Below are 20,197 nucleotides of genomic sequence, written 5' to 3' on the forward strand. Positions count from 1 at the left end.
AGGAGTGAATGAGGAGAGGAGCTGTGCTGGACCTTGTTTTCACCAACAAGGAGGGGCTGATGCGGAATGTGAATCTCAAGGGCAGCCTTGGCTGCAGTGACCATGAAATGATGGAGTTCAAGATTCTTAGGACAGTGAGAAGGGCACACAGCAAGCTCACTGCCGCTCTGGACTTCAGGAGAGTGGACTTTAGCCTCTTGAGGGATCTGCTTGGTAGAGTACCATGGGATAAAGCCCTGGAGGGACAAGGGGCCCAGGAAAGCTGGTTAATATTCAAGGATCACTTCCTCCAAGCTCAGGAGTGATGTATCCTAACAAAGAGGAAGTCAGGCAAAAATGCCAGGAAGCCTGCATGGATGAACAAGGAGCTCTTGGACAAGCTCAAACACTAAAAGGAAGCCTACAGGGCATGGAAGCAAGGACAGGTAGTCTTGGAGGAATACAGAGAAATTGTCGGAGCAGCCAGGGATCAGGTTAGGAAAGCTAAAGCCCTGACAGAATTAAATCTGGCCAGGAATGTCAAGGGCAACAAGAAAAGCTTCTGCAGGTATGTCAGCTGTAAAAGGAAGAGTAGGGAAATGTGGGCCCTCTCTCCCCGGAAGGTAACAGGAGACCTGGTTACCCAGGGTATGGAGAAGGCCTTATTTACCAGGAGGAGTGATCAGAGGGCATGTTCTGTGCGCACATGAAGTGTTCAATTTTGAGATGAGTAAACAGACAGTATAACATGGAACCTTTAAAAAGCTTCTGTCACGAAAGGCTAGGCTGGCCTGAGTTGTCATTCCACTAAAAAATGGTTACGAGTGCTTGTGAGCATAAGAAGGAGGATAAGTGAGCCTGCACTTCAGTGTTTCCTCCCAGCTTCTGGCAATCCGATTTCTCTGAGTTCGGGGCTGTGTCTGTCTTGGTGTTTTATAGTCAGTGGTGGACCTGTTCTTATTCTCTCTGTAGTCCATTTTGAACCTGCTTAGACTTCTGGCCTGTCTTTCCCAATTCTTGTTGCAAATTAGTTTTGCCTCGCATCAAGATGTGTCCTTCTGTTTTTTTTAAACTTGCTGTTTTAATTCCTGTTATGCTGTAAGAAATAGCGAGTAATTCACTGTTGGCTTTCTCCACATCACTCATGACAGTTGCCATGAACGTGGCTGGCCTGTTCTGGAGGTTGGGCCTGGATTAGCTGAAACTTCCAACAGCACTCTGAGGCTGTCTGCATAAATGGGAAGGGTGGTCTTTCTGGGTGTAATTTTGACTAAATGCACAAGTGCAAGGGCAGTGGGTTTTACCTGAAGCACCTTCCACTTTGGAAGGACCACAAAGCCTTTCGGAAGCTGGCAGACAGAGGGTATGGGTCCATTCATTCACTCCCATGTTGTTGTAAATGGGAGGCACGATGCTCCAGCCTCTCAGGAGTCCAGCGGGCAAGTGTGCTGTTATCTGCAGCCCTCTGCACACGTATGGTAACTTTCATTCTAGCATGAAGGATTTGTCTAAGCTTTGGAAGGAAACGTCTTTCAAAATTTAACTCAAAGCAGTCCAGAGTTGCATATCGTTGCTTATTTTTTTGGTCTCCCTTTCTTTCCTCACAGCATGTTCTGCAGTCCTTGTGAGGGACCTTGCCCCAAAATTTGTGAGGACGGGAAAACGAAGACCATTGACTCCGTCACGTCAGCACAAATGTTGCAGGGATGCACGATTCTCAAGGGAAATCTGCTGATTAACATCCGTCGTGGAAGTAAGTGGTTGCCTTCTCTTTATAAACTTCTGATAAGGCTGCTTTTAATATTTTTTCCTTTTGTCTGTCAGCATAATGATAAGAACATTAAAAACTCAGCAAACTGTTTGCTTTCCAGTCCCATAGCAGTGCTGCTGTTTGATTTGGCCCACTGTAGCGCCATTCGCCAACACACAGATGGAAGAGGTAGTCAGCTACCAAGTTACAAGGCAGCGAAAGCTGGTGCTTTTGTTAGCTTTTTTGGCAGGACAGGGAACCAGGATTAGGCAGTGGGATGAGCAATAGTCCCAAAGGAATGATAAAGCCCCAAGAAGGTGGAAAAGTTGAAAATCCTTGAATCTGGGTAGGTAAATAACTTGTCTGCAAGTAAGGCATGGCACTGTAAGTCTGCATATCCTCACTTTTTAAGACAAGGTGTGGTGTCTTGGTAAAACATGGAATCCAGTGTGCTGAGAGCTCATATAAAGCCTAGTGCTGTGCCTCTGGATGGTCATCGTTAGTGAGCTGGCCACTTTTGTCACATGTCTTGAACAAGCTCTGGATTAAATTTGTCAGAGCAATGATTCATCAGCCAGGGAAGCATTGACAGTTGATGAGCTCTTAAAAGCAGAGTTAAAATCACTGTTAGTTTTCATCGGAGATGTATCTCCCTATGGAAGGTCCTTTTTGGTTTCATGAATAAGGTTGAGAGATTGAGATATATTTCATTCCCTTTCTCCTGCTGAATTAAAGGGTTTAGAGAGTTTAGAAGTCTAGGGTTTAGAAACAGCAGCACGTAGATTATTTCATCCATGGTCCCACTGCTACAGGTATTTTTTTAAGACTCCTTAGAGTGCTGAGGAGCATCTCCTTTCTCCCAGCTTATTTGGTATGGGAACCAACCATTGGTATTTGGTAATTGGGCTTCCCAGCCATCTGTTAGGACCTTGGGTTTTTATGTCAGCAATCACACCCCATAGCAGCTTCTCCCATCCTGAATGCTAAAATACTTCCCCTCACAACTGCAGTGTAACTTCACAGGATAATGACACCAGGCAATGGGCATGGGCCAGGGATCACTGGAGGCAAGGAGTACAAAGCTTGAGCCTGGTGGCCCCCTGGTACCCCTTGATGGGGCACTGCAGACCTAGGCAGGGACAGTACAGTTCCTAGCGAGGGGACAATACTGAAGAGTAGAGCTTGCTCTGCAGTCGTTTTAATAATTTATTACAGAAAATCACCTTTAGCAAGATATATGGAATATGCTCCATGGCATGAGGACGTCCTTATGGTTTTATCTTTGCTGTTTCATCAAGAGTTCTCAGTTTTGTAGCCAAATCTTTTTAGGTCACTGAAAGCAGTGCTTTATGCCCCAGAGAAGACCAATAGTGCACTACCTCCACCTCTTCATCTTCAGTCTCATTCTCTTTTCCAATGGAGCTTTCTGCCTGAGCTTTGCTCTGAAACCGAAGAGCAGTTCCAGTCTCATGGATGTGTACATTTACACAAGGGTCTTTTCATCCCTGCCAGAATGCTGGCTCAACATTTGGTGCTGGCTTCAGAGTGCAATGTCCATGGAAAAAGCAGGTATACCAGTTTGGAAAAGCAAGACTGGTTTTCCACTGTTGCTCTGTGGCTTTATTTTGCCCTTCAACCATCTGTCCGCACAGGCAACTGTTACTGGGGGAGGAATACCAGCCTCTCTCATTTTCAAAAGCAACAAATACAAACATTTTCTTTTACTGAGCTAATACTGCATTAATCAGAATAGCAGTTAAAGCTATGAATTCTGCAATAATAAAATTACATTTTTCTTACTGCAGATAATATCGCCTCAGAACTGGAGAACTTTATGGGTCTGATCGAGACAGTAACAGGGTATGTGAAGATTCGCCATTCCCATGCGTTAGTCTCCCTGTCTTTCTTGAAGAACCTGCGGTATATTCTGGGAGAGGAACAGGTGGACGGGTGAGTGTTCAGATATTTGTAGATGCAATTTCACTTTAATAGAAAGCTACAGAGAATTAAGTCTCCTGATAAGCATTTATGTACCACTTAAAGAATCCTCTCTTCCACTAATATACAGCGTTTTTCTCCTAATGAACGCTCTTGCACAGTCACCGCTCATTTGGATTACTATCCAAATCAGCAGATTAAATTGAGTATATTAAAAGTATTTTTATGGTAACTTTGCTGTTGCTTTTCACTTTAGGTTTTTCTAGGAAGATTCTTTACTTTGATAAAGTGTCTTTGTTCTTTTTGCTCTATTTTATTGAGAAAAGAGCATCTTCAGAAACAATTGGATTTCCTTGCAACTCTTTACCGTTGGCTTTTAGCAGACTTCTGTGGAGAATGTCAGCTGAAAGGAAACCTTGAACCTTTGCTAACCAGAGATTGAAACTGCAAGTGACCCATCTTGTATGAAATTGTTTGCAAGTTGCAATTGTTTGCAACGACTTGAAATGCTAACATTAAATGAATTATCTCCTGAGCAGAAAAAACACTGGTCAGGAAAAGTAAAGCTGATGCTCTGAAATGTTTGCAGTGGGTTATATGGCTTCTGTAAAGTATATAATGACACAATGTGTGATACTTTTTGCTATATGTGACTCCTGTTTTCCTATGGTGGTAAAAGGCAGCTGAGACAAAAGTTTTTATCTCCACAGAACTTGCAGTGCTGAGGTGTGGTGATGGTCCTTCAGCAAACTGCCTTGCTCTTTCTCTTCCTCAATCAAGTAGCCACCCCAAGTTTAAACAAGTGTTCTCTGGGAGAAATAAGTCTGCGTCAGTAATGACAGAACTATTAAATGAAGAATTTTGGGAAATCATATAAGAAAAGGTGGTGGGAGGGTCATGGGAAAGGTTGCTTGTGTCTGATTTATCTGCCCCAACAGGATAAAGTTACAGCATGAGGGATTCTTCGCAACCTCCCTCTTTCTCTCAGGCTAGTCTTTGGTCAGCCTTAAATTCTTAAAATTCCACCATCTGACAGAGCGAGTTAAAGGGCAGCCCTTCATCCTGCACTTGAAAAGCACACTGTCTTTTTTCAGTAAGAACATTGGCTCTACGGAAAAGCTTGTTTCTAATTGCAAATCCTAGAGGCTTGTCATTTTGCCGAGCACAAGGCTCATTCAGCCCACTTACGATGTGGCGTGCTCTCACAGATACTCCAATTATCAATTTGTCTTTTCTTCTCTCTTCCTCTCTCCCGTGCTCTCTTTAAATTTGAGTTTAGCTTTGTGTTTCAAGTGGTAACTATGTTTGTATGTCAGCAAGAAGGGCTGATATGAGGGGAAATGGCAGGTTTTTAAATCGATTTCCCAAATAGAGAAGTAAATGGTGCGGCTTTGAAGAGGAAAATCGGGCTGAGTAGGGGAGGTAAAACAGATACATAGTACAGAGCTACTTGCGCTAAAATTCACCCGTGCTTGGAAATTACTGCAGTTACATACTTTGGGTCAGGGGCAGTCTCTTTGCTTGGAAAACGCCTAGCATAATTTAGGCCTTACCACAGTCTAAATAACGTTTCCAAAAATACTAAGATGGAAGTAGGCACCTGGCAAGGAAGAACTGAGCTTGAACTTTGGTGGAGTTACGAACAACGGGGAGTAGGGTCTTAACCTGGGAAGTACCGGCCTGCTGGAACAATAGCTGTTTATGCCAGCGTTGCCTTGGGGGTGAGAGGGAGGTTAACTTAAGATCCATGACGATGGTTGTTCATTACACAACTGACCCCACCACCACCATCTCTTTTTTTTTTTTTTTTTTAATTGAACTGGACTAACAAAACAGTACCTCAGTATTTCTTTCTTCCTTATTCAGTTGCTTGTGCCTGCCTTGGTTATCACAAAAATTGGAAAGTTTAGAGGGAGTTTGTTTGTTTTCAGAGTATTCGTTGTCTCTTTTGAACACCATGTCCATAGTGAATGTTGCTCCCACAGCAAGAAAAAAATTTCCCTTTGCAAATAGGGATCGTGCAATGGAGATGTGCTGCAGGGGTCTCGGTGTCCGTTGCAGGGTTTTGATTCTTAGTCTGGCGTTGGCTCTGCCAGGCCCTTCTGCCGGGGTGCTGTGTGTTCGCTGTCATCAGCTGCAGCTGCTGTGTTGATGGATGGCATGTGGGCAGCACTTCTCAAAACATCTTCAGGTTGGGTACTTGGAAAATGAGCAATTTGTGGCCTTCAGGAGCAAGTGAGGAGACAGTGGCTGAGGCACAGTTCCTGTTGTGGTACTGATCGGCTGCTGACGTCGTGTTTCAACTTCTGCAGCAAACTGGGGACAGTTTCTATAAAAGCAAAACAACCCTCCCATTTACTCCATCATTTTGAAGCAGAGGCATCAGTAGCTGTCAGGCTTGTTGGAAGGTGTGAACAGGATCTCTAGCTGTTGTACGGCTCCTCTCTGAAGACTTTACAGTTTGTTTTCCTGGGATCATTATTGTCAGATTACGGTGAATTCAGAGAGTCGGCACAATAGCGGCAAGGCTTGTTCTAGCCAGAACATTTCAATAAAGCGGACGTGCTGTGTGTGAGAGAGTTTTAGGAATGAATAACGCCCTCCAGGCTGGTGGCAAACACAGGTGGTGAGCATGGCTGCAGTGGCAGGCTCCTACGGGGGGGAGTGAATGCTCCTCAGCTTCGTTTTGTTTGAGGGGAGTCTCTGAAGATGCTGTTTCTCAGCCATCCACGTGTAAGCGAAATTTCAAAAAGTGAGTTGAGGAGTTTGTACATTGCAGTGTGAGGCTGGGATGGCGGGGGCGGGGTGTGTGTGTGGGGGGGGATGTGTTAAGAAGCTCATCAGTTTACCTTTCTGAACTGGACGAGGAAACACCAAACTTTAGTATTGGTAAGGTGCATTACTTCCAAATCCATGGGTTAGTATAAAAGCCCCTAGTTTCCTACCCATGTATTTGCCCGTGGAGATGCAATTCTTGGCCAAAGTCAGCTGTTTCTAAGTTGCTTACAATTTACATTAGCAAGATGTGTGCAAGTATCTATTGGAGACAGATATTCTGTTAATAACCTCAGTGGTTCTGTTTGAAGTGCTGGTGGGCAAACGCAAGCAAAAGAATATACCAGCACTAGCAACGTTTTGGAAATTTGATAAAGTTCAGGCTTGTAGAAAAATGGTGAAGAAGGAACCTGTTTAAAGAGAGACTGTCAAATGGAGTATTTTGTTCAGGTATTGTTCTCTGTCGTGGTGCTGTGCTATGTATGTTTGACTGTTGTTGTCAGTTCCTCATCAGGGATCAGGGTCACGCTGTGATACAGGTGTAGAACATATACCATGTTAATAGACAGTTTGTAGCCAACATGTGGCATGTTTTGTGTATGTAAAGCAGTAAGGGTTTTCCTTTTCTCCTGCCTCGTGCTGGTTGATGTCCCAGCTATCTGGTCTAGTGGGATTTTCTGTCTTTCTCGCCATTTGTAGCATTGAGAGATGAATGTCTTCTATTCTGTATGTCCTGCAGGGTTACTGTCTTGTCCCAGGGTAGTCACCCTGCCATAAACCTCTGCTGCCTGATCGTCTTCAGTAGCCAGCTCATCCCCTGCTCTCATTCACCGTCCTCTGCCACTTCTCATTCCTTTTTTGGTGCAAGTCTCTTGCCTTCACGGATCGTGCCTTGCTCTCTTACTCAGTGTACTTATCTGGTTGTTACCCCTTTCAGGAGCCTTTTGTGTCCTGTACACTATGGAGGGGGATAAAGAATGATTGAAATCTTGTTGAAACATTTTCATCACAGCCATCTCCTTTTGGTTTGGATCTCATGTTCTGCCTCATAGCTTTATGATGGGTGAATGTGCACAGATGTAGCATTGCGCACAGATAACAGTGCGAAGCAGGGTTTTATTGTATGCAGTCAATAATTAGGTGGCTGTGGGTGCTCTGCAGTTGGGGATGCACATCGTGCTGTGGGAATTCTCTCCTGGGGGTGTGCATGGGTTCTGCAGGTCATCTTGGGGTTTTTTATGGCAAGCCTGGGACCAGATGTGCCTCCTGCTCCTGTTCAGAGGTTTGGCCTGTCCCTCAGGAGCATAATTTCTAGTCATTCCCTTAGTTACTGTCTCGAGGGTTTGATTGACAGTGCGCTTTGTTTTCCTACAGTGAATCTTTCATTCTTTATGTGCTATCTTCCTTGGCATCGTGATTTTTTTCCAAGGCTGTTAGAGCCAAAGTCTGATATAATCTTTTATAACTGTATTTTTAACGTAAGCCCTAAGTGCGCTCTGGTTGCCCTCTGCACCACCTTTCAAGCCATGCAGCACTGCACCTCCCCTGTGACTGAGACTGTGTATAGCCCTCCCAATGTGCTTTCCCCGGTGCTTTGAATATTGCTAGAATGACTTCCGCTAATTTATACTTCCAGTGTAGATATGAACCCTTAGGACCTGTTTGCCTTGCCTCAGATGGCTGCTCCAACTTGTGCAGATGGCTTTACCGTATGAGCCACAGTAACTCCCAGCTCTGGCCCAGTCGCTGTGCAGTTGTGGAAAGCACCGGTGTGTGCTTGATTTGCCTCGTTTATTCACACTCTTGAAAGCTTAGCCACATTGCTTTAATGCAAGAATTATCTCTGGTGTCTAAAGCCTAATTGCCACAGTTGTGAGCAGGAGACAGGCTAGGCTGTTATTAAATATTTCAGATGGTTTCTGTAGTCGTGGAGCCACACCTCTGTTTATTGTGTTCAATCTGAATCCAGTTTTTTGGGTCTTTCCTGAAAAGCTTAGTTGCCATCACTTAATCATGTGGCTAATTATGGTGAAATGCCTTCTTTTTAGCAGTGCACAGGGAGCTGCAGGGATTTTAGTCATCTGTTACAGTGTAGTAAGTGTCTCAAACACAGTTTTTTGGTGATGTCTGTCAAATCCCACATGCCAGTTTAGCATCCTTGTTCTGTCCTGGCAAGATGCATTTAAAGCACAAACATGTATGTGCTCCCTCGTCTACTGAGCACATTCTTGTCAGCATCTGTCGGAAGTGATACCAGGTATATCGACTTCATTAGCAATCAAGTCCTGGATAATTGGGAGACAGTTGGAAATAGGAGAAACCACTTCTCTTTCACATTGTTCTGAAAATACTCTCAGCATTTTGGTATGATAGAAGAAACCGCAACCGTGGTCTGCGCAGATTGCAAGCAGAATGCACAGTTTTCACTTCAGGCTGGGTAAGGGAGGAATTAATGTTAAACTTTAAATGACGTAGTTGAAGGAAAACGGTAAATGAGTAGTATGTCAGCTTCTGATGAGCCCCATGGTTTGTCTGCCATGTTACCCTTCAGAAACTCTGAGTGTAGTTAAAAGGATTTGTAGAAAGTCTAGTTTATCTAGACTTGGGCTTACCAATGCTAAATGGCTTGCAGAGGTTGCAAGGCTTCATTGTGTTAATAATGGATTCTATGCTGATGTAGTTAACGTTGGTGGAACTCTCCACAGAAGAGTATAATACGTGCTGTGATGATGGGTTGGTTTGATTCAGGTTCATCAGCTACACAGACCTTTAACTCATTTCCCAATTGCGTGTTCCTGCTGCTACTATCCCAAAACGTCAGTGTCTTTGCAGGCGTTGTCTTGCTGCTGATGCAGAGCCTGTAATCTTGCTTTTGCTGCACCTGGGTTTTTTTGCCAATTCAGCACAATTGAGTGGTACCAGGAATTTCTTAATATATAATAGGATTTACACTCACAATTTTGCATGTAGTATCTGTGGAAATAAAAGATGTTCATGTTATTCCACTGCCGTGCTTAGGGAATGGGCTTGGCACATTCTGCTGCCTGTATAGTTAGTTCTGTGCTTTGAAGTGTGGATCCTGTGCTGTGCAGTCAGTGCAACTGTTTACAGTCAGGTTTTGATGTATAGGCGTGACTGTACTTGGCACAACGTAGGAAATCTTCATTGGGCCAAGAGGTAAACTAAGAGGCAAGGAAACCTCACTGTGCAAACTCCTACAGTTGCTTTTGTACACATAAGCAAGACATCTGTGTTCACGATTTTATTTTATTGTCAGAACCTCACTGTGCTTTTCTTCCCATAACGTATGTGAGGTTATTGCTTCCCGTTTGCCGCAAAATGGAAAATCCAGTGTAGAGACCTGCTGTTCAGAGGATGTGGATTTATATTCCTCATAGCAGCTTCTATGGAATTATTAAAACACATGTTGGAGTGGGCTTTACATGGTGTGGTGTCAGCCTTGGAGTCCTGTGTTATAATCATTTCCCTGCCCTCTGACTGAAGTGAACATTTAGGGAAAACTTGCTCCGTGCGAGAGAAGAAAATCTTTTACTCTGCTGAAGACCAATTTAAAGTAATAAGAGGAAACACCAAGTTTTTTAAAGTTGGTTAAAACTTCAAGTGTTAAAACACAAGTGTTTTAAAGTTTGCTTATGTTAAGGTATTCTTGGTTGGAATTGGCTATGAATTAAAACTAATGTTTTTCCTTCAAAAATTTCTTTCTAGGAATTATTCCTTCTACGTGCTTGACAACCACAATCTTCAGCAGCTGTGGGACTGGAACCATCATAATTTGACGATCAAGGAGGGAAAAATGTACTTTGCATTTAATCCTAAACTGTGCGTTTCTGAGATTTACCGCATGGAGGAAGTTTCAGGAACCAAGGGACGACAGAGCAAAGGAGATATAAATCCAAGGAACAATGGGGAGAGAGCCTCTTGTAAGTATACAAACAACAACAAAAGATCTTGAGGCAAACTGCATAGGAGGGGTTCACCAAAAAAACCCCCAACACACTGCCAGGTTGTTGACCATTACAATATTTGGGGTTTAGAAATTAGAATAGGCTTTCAGGTTTTCTACTTGTTCAGTTTTTGAAATGTAGCTGTGAAAGTACGTTCACTTGTGTGGAAAATGATGTGGTTGCACAGTCACTATCTCATCTGGAAAAGCCATTTGATGAAGACGACTGCTTTCCACATACCCTTTTTTTGTGACGGCAGCATCGTATAACAATAGGAACATACCTGGGAAATGCGAAATAAAATCTAGTGTTCTGGTATATCCAACGAGCAGCAGTCTCTCTGTTTCCTTTGCAAATGTACATCATTATAGCTATTTTCCTCGCTCAGATACCTACTCTTTCTTGATAATGAGGCTGCTGAATAACAATTCCATAGACACCAACACAGTTTCTGTTTATGTTCAAGCTTCTTTTCACCTCCTGCCGAATATTGTACCTTGTTGCTAGAAATGCTTGTTGTAAATGCAATTATCTGTGCTTTGTTTCCAAATTATTTACTTCTGAGTTGAGAACAGGCTTTAGTGTTCTACAGTGTTCCTAAACTTCAGTGTCTCTGCATTTCATTTTGGATTCTGCAATGGTCAAAGTTATTGGAAAATCCTCTTTTGGCTTCGGTGATCTTCACATCAGGTCTCCAGGTGTAACCAACACATCTAAAAGCAATCTCTCATCTAGGAATTGAGATGGAGAGAATGCTTACAAATTTGACCTCAAACTCTTAGAACTGACAACACATTTTTCTTTGGTCTTTTTGTGGTGTTCTTGGAGCTGAGTAAATTAAAATGGATCTTGTGTGTAAGTCAAGTCCGCTTGTTCTGGATGGTGTTTACAAAACTAGGACACGTACTCTGCTGAATGTCTCTTTAGGCATGATGCATAAATGCAGATGGCATAGATCCTTGTTGTAAGCACGCTCCATTCTTTGCACATTCAATAGAGCAAAGGCTTGCAGTCCTGGAGGAGTTACAGACACACAGCCAGTCCTTACTACTACTGAGGCTAGTGCCAGCCGCTGCCTGTTTTTTTTTTTAAAAAAAAAACCATTACAGAAAGCTTTCTGACTCTGAGAAGGGGAAAAGAATCAACAAAAGCTCAACTGCCTTTGAAAAGATAGCACCAATAGTGCCAGTGTACATGAGGGTGAAAACCCCTTTATTTTCAGAGACTTGTATGGAACATTAGAAGCTAACTCACAGTTGACACTTAGAACACAATTTCTCCATCCAAGAATTAAGTTTTTAAAATGCTATTTTGTTTTGGATTGGAAAGCTCAGTGAATTGGTAGTGGGAAGCCATTCATTTCAAAGCTGCCGGCTTCCATCCAGCTCTGTTCAGAAGAGTTGCTGGAAGCTGCTGCCATCAAATGGCTGTGCCGTATATGAACTGAGTTTTGGAGTTCTTGGTCCAGCCTCTCTTGAATAGGAATGTAAACTCCTTTGTCCTTGCCATGTTGTTCACTCCCTAGAAAAACAAATTGTAGTTGTCAAAAGTTGTCCTGGAAAGTGAGAGCACAGAGGCCAGTTGCTGCTCTGTGTATGCATTGGAGTTGGATGATGAATTTAGTGCTTCCAAACCAGTCCTGTGAATAAACAGGACTTCCATTCCTTGCTCAGGGAGAGTCTGAAGTAGTTTTCAAGAGCTTTCTGATGATGCATTAAAAGGAAATCTACTTCAGAAAAAATAATAAGTAGCTCCAACATATTCTAAAATGCTTGCCAAGGTCACTGCTTACCCCCAAGCACTCAAACGTATTAGGATGAAATAGGAAGCTCCACAAAGACAAAGGCTGTTTTTACACTGTGGCATCATAGGCACTACTGAAAAGACTAATTAGCTAAAACCTAAGAAACAGCAAAAACTAATAGGTGCTAACTGTGTCATGTCTTGTCTTTTTGTATTGCAGGTGAAAGCCACATTCTGCGTTTTGTTTCCAACACTACGCTTAAGAATCGGATTAAACTAACATGGGAACGGTATCGCCCTCCAGATTACAGAGATCTCATTAGCTTCACTGTTTACTACAAAGAAGCGTAAGTAGATGTTGTTGGAGACTAATTGGGACAGTGCAAGAGATAGTAGACAATTCTATTCTGACTTTTGGTTTACTAGCAAGAAATGTTAGTCAGCAAAGTCCTTTGGGTAATTCCTAGTTCATGCAGTTTGCATATCTCATCCAGTTTACGTATTTCATCCTCAAATCCCACTTTTGTTCCAATTCTTTTCTTGGTGGAGCACAAGCCCCCTTTAAGAAGAGGATTGTTTTGATTAAAGCCTACAAATGAATCCAAATCCATCAGGAAGCTTCAAATTTAGAAAAAAAAAAAAAAAGAGATGGATGGCTTGGCAGTTCTCAGGTGTCCAATTTGGAGCTCTTCCTAAGTCGTCATATTTATTGAGATCTTTTCCTTCTCTAGTCATAGTACTGTCTCGAGAGCATCAGAGATTAGGAGTTTGCCCTATCACTTCAATGACTTGTCTGCTCAGGGTTTGGAGTTATTTAGATTATCTAGCTTTGGTAGTTTTCTGCATCAGCGTCTCTTGATAATGAAGGTGTGGGCAGTTGCTGGAGACATCCTAATTTCTTGGGAGGTGTCTCTGCCATTGCAGGTCCGTGTAGTGTCTCAGATTTAAAATAGTCAGAAATGCAAATCAGGACACTAATAACTCTCCAAGCAGTTTGGAGGTGTGAAAGGGAGGTTCAGAATGCTGGTAATGACATACGGAGCAAGGCTGAGAGATGCAGAGCACAAATTGTTAACGTCCAGCATCAGTTGAGAAAGAGTATTACTGTGACAGTGTACTGTGATGCAGTAAGCTTAGTCCTGATGAGTCTATAGTCATTAATAACAAGAATAGTACTTCATACGCTCTTGCACCAGTGTTGCAACTTACGAAAAGTAGAAGTATATGACTATGTAAGTGTGTTTGTGTTGTGTGGAAATAAAAGGGGAAAAAAGCCTGTTGGACTGGTCAAGACCAGTCATGAAAGTTTAGGTTCTTTATGGTAGAAAGCTCAGCCACTATCAGTAACTGTTTGGAGTTGCTTCGGTTTCATATATGGTTAGCTAAAGCCTAAATATGTCTGAAGTATTTCACTGTCTGTTTTGGGTAAGATTCTTGGAGAACCTAGCCCTTATTGCTAATGCATGAAGATAAGACCCACCGCTAAAGCTGATGTCTCAATGTTGTAGTGCTTGGAAATAAATACGAATTTTATTCTGTTTTACTCTGCTATGGAAAACAAATAAGCTTTATTTGTTTTACTGAGCAACATTGAAGTGAGGCACTGTCATAAATATATGACTATTTTTAGGAAAAAATAAATATTTTGTACTAATTGTTTATTTTATTGTTTCAGACCATTTAAAAATGTGACAGAATACGATGGGCAAGATGCATGTGGCTCCAATAGCTGGAACATGGTCGATGTTGACCTGCCACCAAACAAAGAGAACAATCCTGGAATTCTACTGCAGGGATTGAAACCTTGGACTCAATACGCCATTTATGTCAAGGCTGTTACCCTCACGATGATGGAAAACCATCATATTCATGGAGCAAAAAGTGAAATTGTATATATACGAACCAATGCTGCAGGTGAGACCTGGGCTCTTGGGTAAGAGGTAGATATAACGCTGCAGGTATGCTTATTCTATTATTATGCAAGTTCTGCTGTTAACACAGAAACTAAATTTATGTGCACGTGATGTGCATAATGCTAAAAAGTTTCAGTAACTATGAAAGCAGCATTAAGATTTGAATTAAAACTGTGGTTGTTCAAGCATTATTTTCATTGAGAACCATGGGGATTTTTTGGAGTTAAGATTTCAGACGTTGTGCCATTGGTAAAGGTAAATTTAAGTACAAATTCGGATAAGGACTGTAGATGGTTACAGTTGAACCCTTAATAACCATTGTTAGTGGGGCGTAAGTAGGAAATCTTTCCTTCGAAATAGGATGCTGTTTTTTCTTGCTGTATAGAAATGGATTGGGATTCACTTTGAAAGCTTACATCGGAATATGTTGTAGAATGCTCTAGGTTTAAATGCCGCCTTTTTCTTTTTTCCCCTCCAGTGCCATCCATTCCCTTGGATGTTATTTCAGCATCCAACTCCTCATCCCAGCTGATTGTGAAATGGAATCCTCCCTCTCTTCCCAATGGCAACCTCTCATATTACATCGTACGCTGGCAGCAGCAACCTCAGGACAGTTACCTTTACAGACACAATTACTGCTCCAAAGGTAGGAAAAGGAGACATGGTTGTGTTGAAATGCCAGTGCACTTTATTTACAAGAGTTAAAGCCTACGCCCTGCTTCACAACGCTTATGTGAATAGCAGCAAGTAGAAGGGAATGGGCAAACATGGATTGTTGCTGTATTCATAATAGAGAAAAGAAATGAGCCGCCTCTGTTCTTTTCTTTTAAGATAAAGTCCCAATTCGAAGGTATGCTGATGGGACCATTGATACAGAAGAAGCTACTGAACCCACCAAGCCAGAGGGCTGTGGGGGAGAAAAAGGACCTTGTTGTGCTTGTCCCAAGACAGAGGCAGAAAAACAGGCTGAGAAGGAGGAAGCAGAGTACCGGAAAGTCTTTGAGAACTTCCTTCACAACTCCATCTTCGTCCCCAGGTAATGGATTTTGGACACTTTCTCTTTGCAAGTAGGGCTAATAATTTTCATTTTTTAACATTTCCTAGAGCTCAGGCTTCCTGGACGTGAAAGTGTGTGTAAATAACACCTGAAACGCATAAACGTTGCCCTTCCTTTTGTGAGACAATCTGCAGCCTTACTTTGCAGTATCTCTTACTCACTAATTGTCATCTCTTTCTCTGGATTTTATCTAATAGTAAGGGTTCTTACCTATATTGTTCAAGGACTTCAGTGATGGTTTCTTTTCAGAGTCAAGAGTCACTGGAGGAGCTCTTTGTCTATAAGGGTTTTGGAGATGAGCAACATGTGGCAGACAAAGGGTTTCAGATGTGATCTTTTTCTAAATAGCCATTTAAGTGCTTGTGTTCTAATCTGAAGATTTATTTGCCTTTGAAATCGAGGGCGTAGTCACCTCGCAGAACTGAAACTGGTCTTCCTTTCTCACTGCACTAATTGCAAAGGACATATTGGTTTCCTGGGTCTGTGCTGCAGAGAAGTATTAAATATGCCCACGCTTCCATGCTAAACACTACTGCACACATTAAGTGGAATAGTAACGATTTTATGCTGCAACACAGAGTAGATACTACTGAATTAATTGGTGATTTTGATCCTTGAGCTTCCAATTTATCCTTCATGTAAGCTGTTCTTATTTCAGATAATTGGATCCTGGGCCCTAGCACACATTGTATAGCTGCTATGTTACAGTCTTTAAACAATCAGATTCCAATCGTGTGTGTTATCTCATTGTCTTTGGCAGGTGAAATTTATGGTGAAGTCCTGTGCTTGAGAACCCGAAAATGGGGCTTTGCTGCTCATTGAAACTGGTTTATTTCACTCTCCATTGTGATTTTTGGACTTTTATTCAAGGATGTGTTGGAGTGGCTTGTTTGGGGTTGGGACTGTGGTGTGTCCAGAGCTTCTTTGCTTTGTCCAAAAAATGAGGACCTAAATGCTGCCTCTCTTTGGAAATGCTAAGTATCGTATCTCAGCTGTGTCTGGGTCACGTTTAGCATTTGTGGTTGAACTTGTGCTGTGATTCCCTACTGGGGATGAGAACCAGCAGCCAAGATGGTACAGAGAAGTAACAGCCACCATGGCTGGCTGGCATGTGATTCCTGAGCAATGTGAAATCTTGTTAAGTGCAATCTGATTTTGGACTTTATGAAATAGCACAGCAAGGAGTTCTGAAAGGCATGTGTCAGGTCTGAACCACTTGAAAAAAGAATTTTTTAATTTCACCAAAGCTTTGTCATTTAAAATGTGTTATCTTCTCCCAAATTTTTTTTTGCATTTCCCCTCCCCTCCCCCCCCCCCCAAAGGAAACTCATCAAACCTTGAACTCAGACAGTAACAAATAAACTGACCAGTTCACAAAGAATTTCCTGAAAGCTTGACCATTTCCCATTTTTCTTAACTTAATGTCATAAGGGTGTGTTTTGTAACAGTTTTGTAGCAGATAAGGTACAATGCTCAGAAATAGCTGCATAGCTGAGCAACTTTATGGAGACTGTCAGGAAAATTAAAGGTTACGAGCTAGTGAGACATTTACATGGTACAAATCTAAGCAGCTCGTTACTGCTGCTGATGTCTATTTTTTTTTTAACTTTTTCCCAAGGGACAAGTTAATTAATGTGTTAATGCAAGCCTCAGTAATAGTGTTTCCAGTGTTCTACCTGTCTCCAGGATATTATGAAAGAGATGCAGCATGTAATACAGCATGAAAATATTTGGCTGGGTGTTTTTAAGGCTGTTGAAAAAGCCTGTTGATCTAATCTTGTGTGCAACTTCTGGATGACCCCATGCGTGTTACTGCGGTGGTGAGGTAGACTTCAAACATTAGGACTCCGGTTAGTCTTCAAGAGGCGCTCACAGCCGCGGGAGGATGAGTTATTCTTCAAGTTTTTTGGTTCTCTAATGAGCAGGATGAGACGGGCTCTGTGCGTACTAGAAAGTATCTGAGAAGTAACATTAAAATTGCCATGAAGTATGAGAACGGTATGAGAATAGTTAGTTAAATGACCCACATTTTTTTCCTTTTTTAATTTCAATTTGATTTAATTTTTTATAGTGTTACTTTTAATTTTTTTTCTTACGTTTTTCTTCCTTCCTCTCCTTTAACAGAATAGATGAATTTTTATATTTTTATCTCTAGACTTATTTCCTTGGATGCTTGTTTTTTGTCTTTATCTGTGCCTTTCACAAAAGCAGGAAGCTGCTTGACCGAAAAGCAATGGTGTCAAATCTCTTGATGCTTTAATCACGTTTGCCTTGTGGCTGTCCTGCAGGTCTTTTTCTCTTCCTCATATGGCTGTAGTTCTCACCAGCAAGTTTTGTGTTGCTTTCTCTTTATCTTTTTCCCCAAAGGCAAGGCAGCACTGTAGTCGTCCTCTCCATCCCCCCACATACCACCAAAGAGTTGAAACTTTGTGCATCCCATAAAAACAGTGATAGATAGTGTTTTGCCTTTTGGGATCTTGCATTGGCATGTGCTTTTGTGGCTGATTGAAAATGGACTTTTTATTCTCACTACTTTTATCACAAAATCTGTACAACTGTTCGTCAGTTCAGTGCTAGGCATCCCATGTGCTTTTAGCGGTTCAAAAGTTTTCTTTCCACTGAGTTAAAGCAGTAAATGAACCCTAAGCAAGGTGAGTAGGTTTAGTAAATTCATAAACAGCAGTATAGAGGAGGCACAAGTGCTTACATCTCCTGTGAAATTCCCTCATACCCCACTGACAAGTTAAGACATTTGTTTATATGTTGCTTAAAACAATTTCTTGGTAACTTAGGAAGTTTTTTGCTTGTCTTCATTTATTTCTGTGCTGTGGATTATACGGCATCTGAGAGTGTCAAAATGACTACTTAAGACATAGTAAAAGCATTTTGGAAAATTTTGTAGTGAACTCCTTAAAAAAAAATAAAAATACTAATTTCATCCAACCTCTGCCAGAAGATTTCCAAACCAAGTCAGCCTGGTTTTGGCTCTCTTTGCATCATGCTGTTTTGTGGCTGAATGTACTAAGACAGTATATTTGACAGTGAATTAACTTCTCCTGTTGAGTCATCTTTCTTCCTGTTGTGTGTTTGAGGGAGGCCTTATTTGCCTGATCTGTAACTCGCTCCCTGATAGAAATGTGTTAGACTTCACCTTTGTCCTTGATAACCATTGCACTGACCAGGTGCTAAACAGGCACTGACGAAGGGATTTCAGGCGGGATAGGATTCAAGCCAAAACGGGTTTTGTAGCGTGACTCTTCTTACGTTGTTCTTTAACTCCCCTGGTGCATTGCTTTCCAGGTGTCAGCAGTCCTGCAAATGCCGGAGACTAGGAGAGCAGGAGCTGGAAAAGCCAGCTTGCCTGCTGTAGTTAGTGCTCCTGTACAAAACAGCCTTGGATCTGACACAAGAGCATGCGACAAGTCTGATGTGTAGCATTCACATGTTGGTTAGCTAATACCATCCGAATGTCTATAAAAGTATTTTCATATTGATGCTTGTACTGATGCTCAAGCTTGTCCGCTACAGCAGTTTCTTAGGCTTGAGAAAGTAGTAGTGTTGCTGAAAATCCTCAGGTTCTTAACTCTGCATAACTTTCATGCAGATGCCCGGAGGCAAAGCAAAGTCGGTCAGTGAACTCTTTGCCATACACAATGTTAGTGCTGTGTTTTCTCGTTTAGGAAGATTGTTCCTTTGCAGAGCTCTTGTTTGGATGAGAGAAGTAGACGCACACAAATTACCACACGGTAGTGGTGGTTAACGTTCATGGTTTTCAGCTGCCTTCCAAGGTTTCTTTTCTAAGCGCAATACATTCAAAGTTCTGTAATTTCATTGCAACTGAGAAGGAAGTTAAGCCTACTGAGAGTTAGCTTTGCTAATCCAGCAAACTTCAAAACAGTTTTTTCCCTAGCCTTTTCAACCTTTAACATCTGATTTTTATTTTAAGCGTCAACATCACTGTCATTAAATACAAATCTAGGTTGTTTATTGAATAATAGTGAAGCCGTTTCTGCTGTTCGGTTTACTGTATGAGGTCAGAAGTTTGCACATTTATCTTGGAGCTCAGTGTGAGCTTCAGAGTTTTGGTTGGTATCTGACCAAAAGAGAGAGTAATAGGATGTGCTGACATGCTGCAGGTTCTGATGAAGAGAAAGCTTTCGTCTTGTTTTGCAGTTCCCTTTATTTAGCTTTTTTAATAGCAGAGTTGCATATTTTACTGGTTTGTTGGGTTTTCTTTCAGAGAGCTGGAGGAAAAGTGGTGTTTCTCTAAAGAGACCTTTGCTATACCTGTCTGTTTGTTCCACAGACCCGATCGGAAGCGGAGGGACGTGTTCCGAATCGCAAATGCCACTTTGGCTACTCGAAACAGGAATGCGACTGGGACAGATCACTTCACCAATGTTTCTGACACAGAGGAGAGTGAGGTGGAATACCCGTTCTTTGAGACCAAAGTGGATGGCAAGGAGAGAACTGTCATCTCCCATCTCCAGCCTTTTACCCTTTACCGCATTGATATTCACAGCTGCAACCACGAAGCTGATACACTTGGCTGTAGCGCTTCCAACTTTGTTTTTGCAAGAACCATGCCTTCAGGTACGCTCTCACAAGTATAAAGGTTTATTTCCTGGAGAGAGAGCAATCTCAGGCAGGACAAAACCACCAAAACCAGATAGAAAAACATTGGGGTATAAGAAAAAAATTGTATGCAAGAAAATGAATTGGACCTATATAAAACTTTGTTACAGTAGTTTAATGTCCTTGACTGGTCTCTTGTGTACTGAGTGATATGTTTTGAGTCTCTCCTGTGACCTGGAGAAAGGTACAAGTGTGTGCGTTGAATCCCGAGGTCATTGTGAGAGGATCTGTTTCCCAGCGATGCAGGTGAGACCCACAGACAGGGTGGGTTAAAAGGTTTTATTCTCCAGTTCCCTGTATGCTGAATGGAGACGGGGGAACATTTCTCTGCTAATGTTTAGTTTAGCTGTGTTCGCTCTGAACTGTTTGCAGATGTTAGAGTTTTGCTGGTGGGAACGTTTGCCAAATGTTTCTTCTGTCACAGAATGACCATGCATTTGTC

General features: G+C 42.0%; 1 protein-coding gene across 5 annotated transcripts in view; it reads left to right on the forward strand.

The window, feature by feature from the left end:
- IGF1R (insulin like growth factor 1 receptor) overlaps nucleotides 1-20,197 on the forward strand; it is a 195,494-nt gene that overhangs the window by 144,911 nt on the left and 30,386 nt on the right. For all 5 annotated transcript variants that reach the window (XM_054214926.1, XM_054214927.1, XM_054214928.1 and 2 more), the window contains 8 exons: nucleotides 1,587-1,732; nucleotides 3,535-3,679; nucleotides 10,169-10,383; nucleotides 12,371-12,497; nucleotides 13,826-14,064; nucleotides 14,542-14,709; nucleotides 14,895-15,099; nucleotides 19,427-19,713. In XM_054214926.1, coding sequence (XP_054070901.1) covers nucleotides 1,587-1,732; nucleotides 3,535-3,679; nucleotides 10,169-10,383; nucleotides 12,371-12,497; nucleotides 13,826-14,064; nucleotides 14,542-14,709; nucleotides 14,895-15,099; nucleotides 19,427-19,713 — 1,532 coding nt within the window. The remainder of the gene's footprint in view (nucleotides 1-1,586; nucleotides 1,733-3,534; nucleotides 3,680-10,168; nucleotides 10,384-12,370; nucleotides 12,498-13,825; nucleotides 14,065-14,541; nucleotides 14,710-14,894; nucleotides 15,100-19,426; nucleotides 19,714-20,197) is intronic.

Source organism: Rissa tridactyla, chromosome 9 (genome assembly GCF_028500815.1).
Source record: "Rissa tridactyla isolate bRisTri1 chromosome 9, bRisTri1.patW.cur.20221130, whole genome shotgun sequence".
Classification (NCBI taxonomy): domain Eukaryota; kingdom Metazoa; phylum Chordata; class Aves; order Charadriiformes; family Laridae; genus Rissa; species Rissa tridactyla.